The 16,959-nt window shown below is 33.0% G+C and overlaps 2 protein-coding genes across 2 annotated transcripts in view; both read left to right on the top strand.

Moving 5' to 3' along the window:
* Window positions 1-11,831, top strand: part of LOC134236308 (calpain-1 catalytic subunit-like) — a gene marked incomplete at its 5' end in the record, with an annotated part of 29,136 nt that extends 17,305 nt beyond the window's left edge. Inside the window, 2 exons of the mRNA XM_062718486.1 lie at window positions 10,865-10,917; window positions 11,082-11,831. Of these exons, the coding sequence (XP_062574470.1) occupies window positions 10,865-10,917; window positions 11,082-11,105 (77 nt within the window). The remainder of the gene's footprint in view (window positions 1-10,864; window positions 10,918-11,081) is intronic.
* LOC134236309 (uncharacterized) lies at window positions 106-7,404 on the top strand. The gene has a single exon (XM_062718487.1). The coding sequence runs from the start codon at window positions 106-108 to the stop codon at window positions 7,402-7,404; it is 7,299 nt and encodes a 2,432-aa protein (XP_062574471.1).
* Window positions 11,832-16,959: the final 5,128 nt, after the last annotated feature.

Genomic DNA, 16,959 nt, shown 5'->3' with positions numbered 1-16,959 from the left:
CTATCTTATGTTATTTTAGAGATATAGCTAAAATACCAGGTAAGTAAGTCAGTATTCCCTACGGAATACTGAATAATTTTTTTTATGTTTTGTAGAAACTTGAGAATGCCACGTAAGAAGAACTGGCGGGTTGCAGCGGCCAAGATGGGGAACCAGAGTCGTGGCAGCACTGACAGTAGACTCGTGGATACTAGCCACGTAAAAAATAGTACGAAAGACCCAACGATTAACGCAACAGTTGACGGACCTTTTAGACTCGTGGAAGCTAGCCACGTAAAAAATAGTGCTAAAGACCGGGGGGATACTGCCTCCTTAAAAAGAGTACAAGATTTGCCTTCGGGCACGAATAACAGTGCAGATTTGCCTTCGGGCGCTAGTAACATTGCAGATTTGCCTTCGGGCGCTAGAAACATTGAAAATTTGCCTTCGGGCACCAGAAACATTGAAAATTTGCCTTCGGGCGTCAGTAACATTGAAAATTTGCCTTTGGGCGCTTTGAACTCTGCCAAAATGCCTTTGTTTGTGACAAAATTATTTGGAACAATTAATCAAGCTAGTAATTTATTTCCATCTTTTTCTAGAGGTGTTCAGTGCACATGTAATGCTTTGATGTCCACCATTTTGCAAAATGCATCTACTTCAGCAGAACTTGATGAGGTGCTATTTGCCGGGGATTATTTATTTAGAGTCAGAGTTGCAGAATTACAGTCAACTGTTCAATTTGTATCAAAAATGCTACAATTTCAAGAACTTCCCAAGTCTGTTTTTGTTCATGATAACCAGTATGAAATAAGCTATTTTGAACAGATCTATGGAACAATGACTCACATAGATTGGGAACAGTCATGTCAAAGTAATAATTTGAAGGAAGGTGTCGAGCTGCTTTTTGCAAGATACAAACAAGGATTAATTATAGTTGGAGGAATTTGCTCAGCAATATATGTGGATGACAAGAACTGTCCTGTATTTTTTGATTCGCATTCCCATGGAGAGGACGGTCTTTCATGTGCAGATGGTAGGGCTGTTAGAATCACTTTTAGTGATATTCATCAACTTGTGGACTACATGTTTGCATTTTATCAAAGTTGCAATATTTCAATGATAAGCCAGTTTGAGATTCAACCAATGTCTATTACACAAAAAACAAGTGTGTCCAATTCAGGAAGCCAAAGACTTGCTTTAATGGATAAGTACTTTGAGTTCCAAGAGAACATGTCAAGAAAGTGTATCATTTCTGAATCATCACAAGGAAATCGAAATGAATATATGAGAAATTATATGCGAAAAAGGAGAGAAAAATCACAGATAAAACAGAAGGACAGAGAAAGTAACCTTAGAAGTATGACCAAAGCAAGGCAGAGTAAAGAATTTAAAGAGAAGGAACTTGCCTCAAAGAAAATAGTCAGAGAAAATCCAGAGAGAAAGCAGAAAGACAGAGAAAGTTCTTTGAAAAGTAAAAGTAGAGCAAGACAAAGTAAAGAGTTCAGAGAGAAAGAACTTGCTTCCAAACAAAAAACCAGAGAAAATCCAGAGACAAAGCAGAAAGACAAAGAAAGTTCTTTGAAAAGTGTAAGTAAAGCAAGACAAAGTAAAGAGTTCAGAGAGAAAGAACTTGCTTCCAAACAAAAATCCAGAGATAATCCAGAGACAAAGCAGAAAGACAAAGAAAGTTCTTTGAAAAGTAAAAGTAAAGCAAGACAAAGCAAAGAGTTCAGAGAGAAAGAACTTGCTTCCAAACAAAAATCAAGAGATAATCCAGAGACAAAGCAGAAAGACAAAGAAAGTTCAGTGAAAAGTAAAAGTAAAGCAAGACAAAGTAAAGAGTTCAGAGAGAAAGAACTAGCTTCCAAACAAAAAACCAGAGAAAATCCAGAGACAAAGCAGAAAGACAAAGAACGTTCTTTGAAAAGTATAAGTAAAGCAAGACAAAGTAAAGAGTTCAGAGAGAAAGAACTTGCTTCCAAAAAAAAATCCAGAGAAAATCCAGAGACAAAGCAGAAAGACAAAGAAAGTTCTTTGAAAAGTAAAAGGAAAGCAAGACTAAATACAGAATTTTGTTCAAAAGAAAGAGAAGCAAAGAAAAGGAAAAGAGACGATGTAGAGGAGCTGGAGAAGGAACGACTATGTAAACAGCAAAGTAGACGAAATTACCGAGATAAAGAAAGAGAAAATGAAAGAGTTTCTAAAGGTAAAAAGAGACTTGATGCAGAATTTAAAGACCATGAAAACAAATTATTGAAAAAAAGGTGTTATGGTAATTCTTTAGAAGATTGCATAGAGAAATTTCATGAACAAGTGAAATTTGGTCCAATTTATGTGTGCACATGTTGTCATCAGACTTGGTTTTTGAAAAGTGTTGTAAAGCTAGATTCAACTTGTCTAAGTGCTAGTAGTAAAAGTATCTGTACTGGATTTAGATCCGTGAATGGTATAGAATGGCTATGCTTAACCTGCTGTTCAGCTCTGAAAGATGAGAAAATTCCAAAACTTTCAGTTAAAAATGGTATGAAATGGCCTGAAAAACCTGATGCTTTAAATTTACACCCACTGGAAGAGAGATTAGTATCTCAACGGATACCTTTTATGCAAATAAGAGAATTACCAAGAGGAGGTCAGATGTCAGTCAAAGGAAATATTGTAAATGTACCAGTTGATATTCAGCCAACTGTGAATGCCCTTCCACGACAAATGGATGAGCATGTAACCATACCTGTAAAACTGAAGAAGAGATTATCTCACAAGTCAGCATGCTTCACAGAAAATGTTCGTCCAAATGTTGTGTTAAATGCCTTACAATGGCTTATGACAAATTCTGAATTGTATAAGAATTCAGGTATAGTGATAGACCATTCGTGGAGAGATGAAATTGAAAAAAGTAATGAGGAAACAGTACAAGAACTGATAGGATCTTCAAATGATAGTGATGATCGTGAAACTGAAGGTAATGATGATGGTTTTTGTGAAGTTGCTTCAGATGACTGTATCCAGGGCAATTCTGATACACTTGTTGATGAAGCAGACATTGATACAAATAAACTTTATGTGTTTGCTCCCGGTGAAAATCAGAAACCAGTAAGTTTATTTACAGATAAAGATGCAGAATATCTCTGTTTTCCGACAATATTTTGTGGTCATCGTAGAACTGAAAGTGAGGAAAGAGTAGTTCCAGTACACTACAGTGATATTGCAAAATGGGAGTTGCGCAGTGTTGATAGACGAGCAGCACAATCTGTACCGAACATCTTTTTTAAATTGAAGAAAATTCAAATTAAGCAAGTTAGTGACAAAGTAAACTTGGCACTAAGAAGATGTAAATCAGAGGGCAAAAGAATCACTGCAGAACAAGTTTTAAATCCAGCCTCTGCAGAAAAAATTGTAAGATTAAATGAAGGGTATTATATATTCAGAACACTTAGAAATTCTCCTGCATATCTTTCATCAAAGAAAAAGGATGTATTTGCCATGATAAGGCAGTTAGGTCTTCCAACCTGGTTTATTTCTCTTTCATCAGCTGATACCAGATGGCAAGATCTACTTAAAACACTGGCAATGCTAGATGGAAAATCCATGTCACAAGAGGAATTGGAGGCTATGAGCTGGAATGAAAAATCAAAACTAGTAAAACAAGATCCAGTGACATGTGCAAGATTCTTTGATAACAGAGTTCAACTTTTCATTAATACTGTTCTTAAGAGTCCTCACAATCCTCTGGGTGTTGTCACTGATGTGTTTCGAAGGGTAGAATTCCAGAATCGAGGATCACCACATATTCATATGCTGGTATGGACAAGTGATGCTCCAAAGCATAAGGAAAATAGCAATGAGGAAATTGAAGCTTTCGTAGATAAATATGTCACATGTGGTTTGCAGGAAAATGATTCTCAAATGAAGCAGCTCGTAGAGCTTCAAGTACATAAGCACTCAAAAACTTGCAAAAAAGGTGGTAGATCTGTATGCAGATTTGGATTTCCATTGCCACCTTTGCCCAAAACCATGCTTCTTGATCCCTTGGATGTTGATGTTGAGCATTATAGAAAGTTGTATTCTGATATTCAGAAGAAAATGAATGATTACAAAGATGGTTGCAGTTTAGACTATGAGTCCTTCTTAGAGACTGTTGTAGAAATGTGTGAGGATGAGTATATAAAATGTATTCGAGCATCCCTAAAAGGTCCCAAAGTGTTTTTGAGGAGAAGTCCATGTGAAATGAGAGTAAATTACTACAATCCATCAGTGTTGAAGGCTTGGAATGCTAACTTAGATATTCAGTTTGTACTCGATCCTTATGCCTGTGCCACATATATTGTTGCTTACATCAGCAAATCTCAAAGAGGAATAAGTGCTATGCTTGAAAAGGCATCTCAAGAAGCTGCAGAAGGAAATATGGATCTTAAGCGACAAGTTCGACATATTGGAAACAAGTTCTTGAACTTTGTTGAGGTCAGTGCACAAGAGGCAAGTTACTTGATCCTGCAGATGCCACTTACACAAGCAAGTAGAGAGGTTGTTTTTATAAATACCTCACCACCTGAAGACAGAGTTTTCTTACTCAAACATCAAGATGAATTGAATGAGTTACCAAAAGACTCGACTGACATTAAGTCTGATGGTATGATACAGAGATATGCAAGAAGGCCAAAGCAACTAGAAAATTGGTGCTTAGCTGATGTTGTTTCTGAGTTGGAAGTCACTTTTCCGAAAGAAATGGAAAAAGATGTGCAAGAGGAAGTGAATGATGATGACCCTGAAGAAGATTCTCAAGAGAACATCTTTTCTGATCAGGATGTTATTGTTCATTTGAAAAATGGGATTAAGATCAGAAGACGAAAAAACAAACGGGTTATTAGATACGTAGGGTACAGTCAAAAAACAAATTCTGAACAGTATTACAGAGAAAGAATTCTTCTCTTTCTGCCTTGGAGAAATGAGAATACTGATCTTTTTGGTAGTTGTCAAACTTATGAACAGCATTACATGCAAAAAGCAAGTATAATACAAATAAAGCAAAGGCAGTATGAGCATTTTGTGGATGAATTAGAACAAGCTCGACTTCAAGCTGAAGAAGATCTTGATGATCTGGAGACAGTAGCACCAAATACAGAGCATGCTGAGGCAGAAGATGCAGAGATAGGTTCTGAACCATCTGAGGAATTTGTTCATTTTGATCCTGATACTGTTCAACATAGAGATTTTGATATAGGTCCAGACCTGGGTTTGTCCTCAAAAGTATCTGAAACAGAAATGAGTGCTGTCCGTATTCCTGATGAGCAGTATTATAAACTTTTGCAATCACTGAATACAAAGCAGAGAGAATTTTACAATCATGTGACAAACTGGATTCAAAACAGAGATGAACCATTATATGCTTTTCTTACTGGTGGAGCAGGTGCAGGAAAATCTGTGGTTATTGATGCCATTTTTCAAACATTACACAGAATACTTTACTCAAAAGAAGGAGAAAATCCGGATGATATTAGAATATTACTGTGTGCTCACACTGGCAAAGCTGCATACAACATCAAAGGGACTACTATTGCATCAGCATTTCACAGGAAAATGTATCAAACACAGCAGCACATGGGTGCAGATGAATTGAACTCATTTAGGACAAAGTACCGGAATTTGTCAGTTGTGATAATAGATGAAATTTCAATGGTTGGAAATAATATGCTGACATTTATAAATGCTAGACTCCAACAACTTACTGGTAGAAAACAAGACTTTGGTGGCATTAGTATCATAGCCGTAGGTGATTTATATCAGTTACCACCTGTTGGAGACAAGTGGATTTTCAAAGACCTTTCTAATCCTGGTCAAAGTTTAGCAAAAAATTTGTGGCATGAGCATTTTCATATGCATGAATTATCTGAAATTATGAGACAAAAGGATGACCTCAGATTTGCTGAAATGTTGAATAGACTTCGTGAAAACAAGATGACAGATGAAGACAAAGAACTTATTTCTCAACGCATCATTAGGCAAGACTCAGAAAACTATCCTAAACAGGCTCCTCATCTGTTTATTGAGAACAAGTTTGTTGATTGTTTTAATAACAGTTTAATAGAGAACCTGTCGACAGTTAAGGTAAATGTAAGAGCAGACACAGATGTGTTATCACAGACAAAACTTGCTGCATCAGTGAAATTGAAACTAGTTCAAAATTTGCCAGAAAACCCAGCATCTACTGGTCAATTAAGAACAAATCTTGTTATTGCTGTGGATATGCTGTATGACATATCAGTGAATCTTGATGTTACAGATGGATTGACAAATGGTGCTTCATGTGTTGTGAAATACATTGAATATAGACAATCACAATTAAGACCTGCCATAGTATGGGTTCTGTTTGCTGAATCAAGTATAGGTATTTCCAGAAGACATCAATACAACCATTTGTTCAGCACAAATGTGAACACAACATGGACTCCCATATTTGAAGCTAAAAGAACATTTGTTTATAACAGGAAGACATATGAGAGAGTTCAGTTTCCCCTGCAACCATCTGCTGGAAAAACAATACACAAAGCACAAGGAGCAACTCTTTCAAAGGCAGTAATCAGCTTAGCACAGACAAAGCAGCGCAAAATTCCTCATATACATTATGTTGCACTCTCAAGAGTAAGGTCACTTGATGGTCTGTTCATTCTGGATTTCAATGAAAAAAGTCTCTCAAAAGATGATACTGTTGATAAAGAGATGGAAAGATTGCGAGAAAATAGATTGCAACTCTCTTACACACCACTTTACTCGGTATGTAAAGACATAAAATTTTTGTTCAACAATGCCAGATCTCTACACAAACACTTTCTTGATATAAAATCAGAACCAAGTGTTTTGGCTGCCGATGTTATTGGTATAGCTGAATCTTGGCTTTCGGAATTAGATTCTGATGAAGACTATACTTTAGAAGGTTTTACAATGTTCAGGAATGATGCAAGATCTTCCCAGAGCAGACCACATCATGGTATTGTCATATATCTGAGAAATCAATTACAGTGTCTTTCATACAACTCATTTACTTCCAAATCGGTTGAATTTTCCATCATTTCGATTATGCCGTCCAATACTCCAGTACAGTGTGTAGTTTTATACAAGCAGCCTTCTTGTACTCTTCAACTCTTTTACGATACCTTGACAAACAGGTTGCTCCCCTTCATTGACAAAGATAGAAAGACTGTGATAATGGGAGATTTTAATTTGGATTTAAGTACAGGTCAATATGCACATTTCCTGAACTTTATGAAAGAAAAAATTGGTTGTGTGGAAGTCATTAACAAGGTAACCACAAAGAATAAGACACAGTTAGACCTAATATTTACCAACTTTACTGATTTAGAAACAGATGTTCTTCAGGCTTATTGGTCTGACCATAATATGATTTATTGTGCTGCAGATTTGACTTAAGCAAGCTAGCTATTCTATGACAGAACTGCATTTTAATTACAATGTATAGTATTATAAACCCTCCTGATCATAAAACAGGCAGTATGTAAATATTTAGTTTCCAATGGAAGCTAAATATTTACAAACTGCCAAGAGTGGTTGGACAAAACAAGGGTTGCCACTCATCAACTGCCTTATTTGTCCCAATAACTTTCAATATGTTTCTTATATATAAATGTATTTAAAATCGCATTGATTAAATTACTTACTTGCTATTTGGAAGTTATTGGGACAAAAAAGATTTAGAGTTATAATGCCCATGAGATGAAATTATTTATCCAGTAGTTTATTTATAGTTTGTACTGTCTACTTATCTATTCATTATCTTTAATTTATGTATTGTATTGTTCATCCACAATTTAAAATCAACAACAGATTGAAAAACTGTTACAGTTGGTATAGGAGGTAATTTTATTAACTAACTAATTGCAAATTCACATGTTAACAGTTCTGTAATAATCTAATTAGTATATACTACAAGTGAAATATTGTGTTCCTATAAAGATTTTGAATAAGAATGATATACTATTATTTGAAAAGTTAATAATGTACACTCAGGTATGTCTGCAAGATTTGATTGATTTATAATTATTGTTTCTTTATAGCATGTCTTCTGTTGTGGCCACACATATTGATTCCATTAAGTCTGGATAAAATTACAATTGATCAAGTATTATTTCTATCTCGTATGTTTTATTTTGTTAATTTTTACTCTTTACAATATTACATATTTTTGTGTATTTAATGTACTACATGTATCTGTTTCAGTAAAATGTATAAAGTTTAACAATTAACATTTCATCTCATGGGCATTTAAATCCTCAATTTTTGGGGTATATTAATTCTAGAATATATATTATCTTACTTTAGTAGTAGTAGATATATTAGAAAGCATTCTTGTACTATACATAAGTATTTATTAGCTATTGTACAATAATATGATTAACTCTGCAATTATTATGATATTTATGATTATGTACTTTCATATAAGTTACATTGCTTGAATTACTTTGTAAACTATATCACAAGTGACTATCAGTATATCTACATAAGACATTGTAATCATCCTGAATACTTTTCTCCTTGAAAACAAACTCTAGCTCCAGTGGACATATAAAAGGAACATTCTGTCTCTAAAAATGTGCTGTTACTTGTAAAATGTTAATCTTTTTTTTGTTTTGTTTTTTTTTTGTTTTGCATAAACTTATTCATTGTGTTACATGTAAAACAATAGTGTTATCTACATTCTGTTGTTCAAAGTCATATTTAAGAAATCATTTGTTATTTAGTTTATCAAGTTTTTTATTTATTATTTATTGCTAATACTGAAATGTTTCTCAACTCGACATGGACAATTTTTTTTAAATTTTGATAAATGTCATATTAGAACCATATTCACCCTCACAATCATCCATATTTCTTTAAAGATGCATACCACAAACAAATTTTTTTATCTCCCACACAGAAGAGTAATTACACTGATAATTTTTCAATATTCCTTTCTATGGAAATGTAATTAAAAACTTATGGATCACTTTCATTTCTGCTTCTTTTTTTTGCCATATTTAATGTTGCTTGGCGAAACATATTTGTTGTTAAAGTAAACAAATATCACATCTAAAGTGAGAGAGGCACCTAAGATAATTGAATTTTTGAAGGAAAATCCTTAAGTACACATTCGTTATTCTGTTTCATGATCCTAAAACCTTTATGATCTTTGTATCTCATTATATGAACAACTTTTAATCTTTCTTTTCGTTTTCGGTATGTAAGGTTAAAAAAGTTGTTCTAAAAATGATCAATGATAATGCAGCTGTTTCTGTGAAATATAAAAATATGAGTTCCAATTGCACAATTTTTAAATTTCGATTACTAAATCACACTATATATGTAGTATTTAATGATATAGGAAATTTTTATGCAATTTTTATGTTTTCTTTTGTTTTTGCCATGCTTTGAAATGCTAAGTGCCAGAGCAAGATGGTTTAAACAATGTACTTAATGATTTCAAATATTTTTCATCTTGTTCGGTTGCATTAAATTTGTCTGTTCAATACACTTTTTATGATATAACTCAATGGTTAATTTTTTACATCTTGTGCAGATGTCAATGACAGTGAAATGTATTCATAAAAATATGCCAACTTACTACAGTATAATGGACTCAAATTTGGTTTAAAAAAAATTATCAAGTCAGATGTCATAATATCTTTTTAATGTTGTAAGTGTCTGAAATCACCTACATGAAGCAACACTTTTAGAAGGTAAGTAGTGTGGAAAGAAGGGGTCAATGGCCAGCCCGTAAAGGGAGGTAAACCTGCTTCTTTCAAATGGTATATAAATAAAAGTGATAATTGCTTTGAATATTGTTTTATGGTAAAATTTCAGACATTTGCAAAACGTTTTTACCTATCAAGTATTTTTAGCTTTCAAGACTAAACAAAATAATTTAGATCATAACACTTTATGAAATGGTTAACACATTGCTTTTGGACAAAACTGTTGAATGCAGATTGAAATTATGACATGATGATATATGTGATTTTTGTACAATGATTAATATGTCAACAAATAGATACTATATTATATATATGCACATAAATATATTGTATGATTCTAGATTAAGATGTTTTATGCAAACTGCTGATATGATCAAGAACTTTTTTGATTAATTATAACCATCTTTATAGTTCACTTGTAGTTCATTATATACTGAATAATTTAAACCTCAATAAATCTGATATAATCTGATATAATTTGTTTTGTATGTGTCCAGGTTTATTGCATGGGGTTTATAGGAATAAGAAGGAAAGGATCAATTTTCAGTATATCATGGATCACATATCTCAGTTTATTTTTTAAAGTATGCATATTTGAATTGCACAAAGCACATACAGATATAAAATAAATTCATCACTTCAAACGTAGATTAAAGTTTTTTTCAAATGCATAGGTATTATAACCAAGGGTCATTAATTCAGAATTGTGAATTTCAAGGCCCCTGGGTCATGTGGGTCAAGGGTAACATAGCGGAGAGGGGGTCTAATTATATACTGACAATGAATTACTGCCTTCAAACATTTATGATCAGCAAGGGTGCCTTTTCCAAATTTGTGCAATGTGTGAACCTAGGGTCAGGGGTTCCTGTGGGTCGGGGCACTACTGATTATTGCTGAATATTACTGATTTGTTGAAATGCATTTTTTCTCTGCTCTGCCTATGGGTATTAGGTAACTAAACTAAGCATGCTAAGTGTTATGATGAGCAATGGTGCCTCTTTCAAAACTGTGTATGCCATAGCCTCTGGTTTAAAATATCAACCAAAGTCAATGGTTGGAAAGTTGCTTGATGCTCAGGTGACCTATAAGGCCCATGGGCCTCTTGTTGTTTATGATATCACTTTTTTTTTTCTAAATTTCAGATGAATTTAGCAAGTTGAAGAAAAATGAACAAATTACCCTCCCTTTGTCACAGGTAAATTATATTAATTTATACATTCTAACTTCTCCAAGTCTGAAAGAATTCTCAATTTTACCCATCCTACCCCATTTCTTATTTTAAGAAATAATTATGTCTGTATACTTCTAATGATAAAGAATGTGAAAAATTTGCTTAAGATTGTAAATTTTATATTTCAGTGGTTGCAGAAAGGTGTATCATGATATTATCAGGCCACACCCCAGGGGTAAATGACAATATCAAGCTGACTGTGATAATGATCCAGACTCCCATCATGCAATGCAGCAATGTCACATGACAACCTTATCTGAACTGAATCCCATGATGCAATGCAGCAATTTCATATGAAAACTGAGTCCATGATGCAATGAGTGCAATGCTGTGACATACGTTTCTTTGTGAAAAGATAATGTGCTCAGTTTTATGATCGAAGTTTTTGTTTCTGTTTTAGGGAATAAACAGGGTTTACAATGTACATCATTTAAAAAATCTCAGGGTTGTGTATTCATTTATTCAATACACAAATATTTATTTTATTATAAAGGAGTATTTAATGAACTTATCTCGGCTTGTTTTAGAATTTGTTTTTAAAAGCAATACATGACTTCAGACCATTCCAAATATTTAAGATTTCATGCATCAGAAATCGGCAGCTAAATCAATTTACAGTTAAGTACTGGAAGATATCATTCAAAACATACCCCATTTATTTCTTTTGAAGTTTAAACAGTTTTCTTCTAATTGTTTCAGAATGCAGTTTAATTCCTGCACATTTAATTTACATGACTTTGTGTTTGTTGATATTTTTATGTGATATTCTAATATTATTCCATCTTTACATTTCATTGTTGTATTACTGTATCAGTGTTATGAAGATCTGTATTTTGTTGTTTCATGCTCTACATGTATTTATTTCTAATAAGATCTTTTGGTTGTATTTGTATCTAATTATGTAATATATACAATATATCATATTTTGCATTTTTTTTAAATTCAAGTTTTTGAGATCTGATATTGAACATTTTTATTGTTTTTTAAGCCTATTTTAAGTTTTATAAATTGGTTTCTAATAAAATTGTATTAAATAATGTACCATATATGAATCTGTTTTTGACTTTTAAAACTCAGTTATTGAGATCTGATATTGAATATTTTTATTGTTTTTAAAAACCATTTGAAGTATTATCTTATTACTGATAAGAGCGCTTCATGGAAATATAAGCTGCATTATGATTTATTTTTTTTTATGTCACACTGCAGAACATTTCATTCTTTGTAAATGTACCATGTGATTTTTAAAACATAAATATATGTTTTTAACTATTGATTTAAAAGCATTGAAATGGCTTTTTCATTTAAAAGTAAAATATTTTATTTTGTTTTGATCCTTCTCTTATGTTTTAAAAAGGATGCTTACGCTGAAAGAAATCAAATTGATAACCGAAAATGAGGCTTATTTCATTTCTATACAAAAACTTCTTATGTCTTTATTTATATCAGAGACATATAATAGTATTATATGTCTCTGTTTTTATGTACTATAAACAGGTCTGGACGATTTCTAAATATGGAAGTCAAGAACGATAACCAAAAGTTGCTATAAATGTACATCAAGTACATGTTATTATTTTTCTGTCCAATCAGACAACAGCATTTTTACATACCCCAAAACATATTTTAAAAGAACAAAAAGATAACATGTGCTTTTGTTTTTTTCCTCAAAAAGATTTTTTGAACAAAAAATCTGTAGAAGTTAGATGAAAACTTTTGAAGAATAAGATATTCCCCACGACTTTACCGCGAACAACCATGACATTTTTATATCAGTAAAGATAAAAAATAATGCACGATAGAATTTTATCGTTTACAGAGGTATAGATCACACCAGCAAGTTTTTACCAAGTTCAATAATAACATTTACCAGAATATATTATATGAAGGTAAATATAATTTTGCTTAGCTGTCCGATTTTCATCGATAATGTTTAAAGTCCATGTGTATAGATCAACTTAAACTGTAAGTGTTTATTGTATGGAGTAAACACATATAGTTTTGCATTATCACGGGTTTCATGAGCGCCGAATACTTAAAGCTATGCAGACTTTAAATGGGAATAAGGAAAGGCATTTAACGTGGAGAAAAGAGAATCCTGTAATTATACATGAATGCATTTTATCCCAATATCTTACCTCGCATATCAGAAACTGCATGGACAACTAGTGTTCTGTAGTAAACACTTAAAAATTATAAAGACTGTTATCTTTTCGATAAGATTTTTATGTCAGGCTCTAAAAACTGAAAATTTACCCTATTTATATCAATTTTTTAACGTAAGTAAAGTTTTGGGTTTGCTAACTCCAAGAGACAGATTTTTTGATCCCATTTAAAACGTATTCCAAGCTTTTAAGTCGTGTTTGTTCACGGAAGAATTGTCATTAATATTATTTTATTCCCAAAATGCGCATAAAGTTTACAAAAAGTTTATTCTAAAAAAATCTTTTGAGCAAAAAACTAAAAAACCACATGTTTTATTTATTCTCTCATGGGTTTGTCTAAATGCTCTTATCTGATTGGTCAGAAGGATTAGTGCCTTGTTTATTCTGTGTATTTATAGCAGTTCACGGTTATCGTTCTAGACTTCCTTATTTAGAAATCGTCCAATAAATAGAAAATGTCAAAAACTGACCAGAAATTTTATGTTTTACAGAGGCCTTTGCTTAGCCTTGTTTCTTAAGATTTTTCTTGTTCCTTGATATACAAAGTAAAATTGAAGTTTGGAGAAACTTTAATAAGATAATGTTATCACAAATAGACTTTTACTTTGTGTAACAAATATATCATACAGTGAAATGAATGTAAAAATCCTTTACATAGATAATTCTTTTGCTAGAATATGAACAAAGTTATCTAAGTTATCGTTAGTTTTCATTCATCCTCAAAAGCATTTAACACAGTCTTCAACACCTAAGGATGCTTGGCATTAAGTACATTCCATAGCTAATACATGACAAAATTTTGAAATATATTGATTATAGATTATTATAGGTGAGTACATTATTTATTTTACATTTTATGAATTAAATTTCATTTTTGAAAATTCATGAGGACATGAACTCATTTCGTATATTCACATTATTTTCTGATAAGTTACCACAAATTACGCCATTCAACTGCATTTTTAAAGCAAAACAGATTGCACTATAGTTTTGACGTAAAATATGGTATTATGACATAAGAAATGAGATATTCATGCTCATCAATGGTAATAAATGAGAAAAAGAACATAATTCTTATTTGTAAGGAATTTGTTAAAGACAAATAAATGTAAATATATGATTACAATATAATATACTTTTTCTGTCTATGCATTATTACCTATCAATTTTTATTTCAGCTTATCTTTCACATTCATCATTTAATTCAGCTCTGACAAGATATTAAATGTAAACTTCAATGATGATTGATTTCAACTGTGAATTACCATTTTAAAATGCTTAACTACAGTACAGCAGAAATATTCACTTCAGATATTTAATTTTCTTCACTTGTTTGTTTGCCTGTTGAGCAATAAACAGATTGTCATTTGTATCTATACACAGTCCTATGGGTACACTCAGTCCACAGTCTATGTAACGGAGGAACTGTCCATCCTGGTCTATGATGTGGACACAGTCATTGTTATAATCGTAATCAGCTGTAAGGATGCGACTCTGACTGTCTGAGGTGATTCCTCGTGGATTGAATGGTTTGTTCTTTGGAGCAGTAGTATGTCCAGTGTACCTGAATCTCAGTTTCCCAGCCTGATTGACCACCACTACTGCTTTAGCTTCCCAGTCAGACATACAGATATCCAGGTTCCTGCTCTCTGTTATGTATCTGTCATAATAAGCAGATGAATAGAGAGGTTTACCTTCATCATCAAACTGAATGGTTTGTTTCTCTGTGGAGCCAGAGTAACGGACAATTTTTGTGTGTTTGTAATCATAACTGTCCATGATAACCAGGAGGTCACCAGAGGAGGTACTACAGACACCTAGAGGTCTCCAGTTCTGTAGTCTGATCACCTCCTCTATCTTTTTATTCTTCACAATGTTCACAGTTCTGTCACCATAATCAGTATAAACTAAATCTCCAATTTTTGTCACTGCTATGTCATATGGTATGTACCCTGACTTGGTTGTGATTGACTTGAGTAGTGATCTCAGATTGATGCTGTAGAGTTTCATGGTTTTTTCATTTCCTTTTGTCCAGATTTCTTCATAACTCAGACAGGCCCCACTGAAAAGCTTTTCATACCCTGTGTCTATGGTGGTGACAGTCTCTGGTTCATCAAGCAGCTGTGTGACTGGAGTAGAGGATCCAGTTTCTGGTGATTTCTGTATTGTCTTCATTCTGTAGCCAAGCTCATCTGATGCTGTAGAGCTTGATGATAAGGCTCCAAATAGTTTAGCGAATTCTTCTCCTTTAATTTGTTTTGGCATGAATTTTGGTAAAGACGGCGCAATTTTGTGTGGAAGCTTTCTGTATTTGTCTACATTGAATTTGACACTGAATAGTTTTGACAAATCATTCGTGTCTATAGTGATATCAACTGAATTGATGTCAGACATTGTCTTGTTTATTTCATCCAGATGTTTCTGTAGAGTTTGTAACTGTGTGTTTTTCATCTCATCAACTTCAGCTTTAAGTTTCTTGACAAGTTTGTCAACTTCTCTGTGCCAGTCCTCTCCATGCTTTGTAATGGCTTTTGAGAGATCTCCATATTCCTTTTCTAACTGTCTCATTCTGTTTTGTACATCAGAGGCAATGTCCTTGTAGGTTGGAAAAATTATTTCATTTAGTTCTTGAAGTATCTTGCTCTTTTGTTTTTCCACAATTTGGAAAATTTTTGACAACTTATGCCCTAAGTGTTGGTCAGATGCAATGCAATGCAAGTGTTGCAAACAGGAATGTCACATTGTTAACAGTACATTTCACACCTTTCTTTGCTACGAGTTGTACATCCAGGGTAAAGGGGGGTGGATTTCTTGACCTGGTATTTGACGACTTTGTGGTCCTTGGATTCATCAGATACCATGTGTTTTCCTACACAAGCTGTGCACAGGTTGACAAGACATGTATCACAGTGCATCTGTACCACAGCGGTCTTACACAGGTCACATCGCAATATACGTCCTGTGCACTGGTACGGGAGTCCATCATTAGATGATTTTCTCTTAAATATACCAAAAATCTACATTTATTTATCATGTATTTACACTTAATAATGAGGAAGATGAATTGTAAACAAATAACAGATAAACACATTGACAGTTTGACCTTAGACGAGGGTTTTTATGCCATCCTGAACAAAACTGTTCAAATAAATGTCTATATGTAACATAAACAATCTTATTTTCGGGGCTTACCAATAATTTTGCCCAATAGGATATCATTCTTGAATACACTGTTATAATTATACAAAGGGAAGCGACCCGTTTCACCATAAACCATATATCTAGGAGTACTACTTTTTAGATTAAAAAATATATTTCAAAAATTTGAGATGAACGCGTTCAATTATTTCAATGTTCTCAAAACCCCATATTTCACATCCATACAGAAGTACTGGAGTGACAACTTTATCGAACAAATCAAGCTGGCAATCTATTGGTAAATTAAATTGTCTAATTTTTCGTATGATTCCATACATGGCTTTTTGAGCTTGCTCACATAAATGTTTTTTAGTTTTACAGAATGAACCTGATCGGGAAAAGAGTATACCTAGATATTTAAATTCGTTCACAGTTTCAATAACAGAATTGTAGTAAAATACATTTTTAACAGATCGACCTTTCGAAAAAATCATAATTTTTGTTTTGTCTACATTGACGTTCAGTTTCCATTGTACACAATACGAATGAAACTCATTTAGAGCATGCTGTAAACCCTCTGCAGACTCAGACATTATAACTGTATTGTCAGCATAGAACAGAATAAATAATTTAAAATACAAAAAAAAAATCATTTTCTTCAAAGTTTGAGCTGCTTACATTACTAAAAGATAGTCCATGCACA

Source organism: Saccostrea cucullata, unplaced genomic scaffold (genome assembly GCF_032062105.1).
Source record: "Saccostrea cucullata isolate Sc308-1 unplaced genomic scaffold, CSIRO_AGI_Scuc_v1 ctg3311, whole genome shotgun sequence".
Classification (NCBI taxonomy): domain Eukaryota; kingdom Metazoa; phylum Mollusca; class Bivalvia; order Ostreida; family Ostreidae; genus Saccostrea; species Saccostrea cuccullata.
The sequence above is the reverse complement of the archived record's forward strand: the minus strand, read 5'-3'. Positions and strand labels throughout refer to the sequence as shown.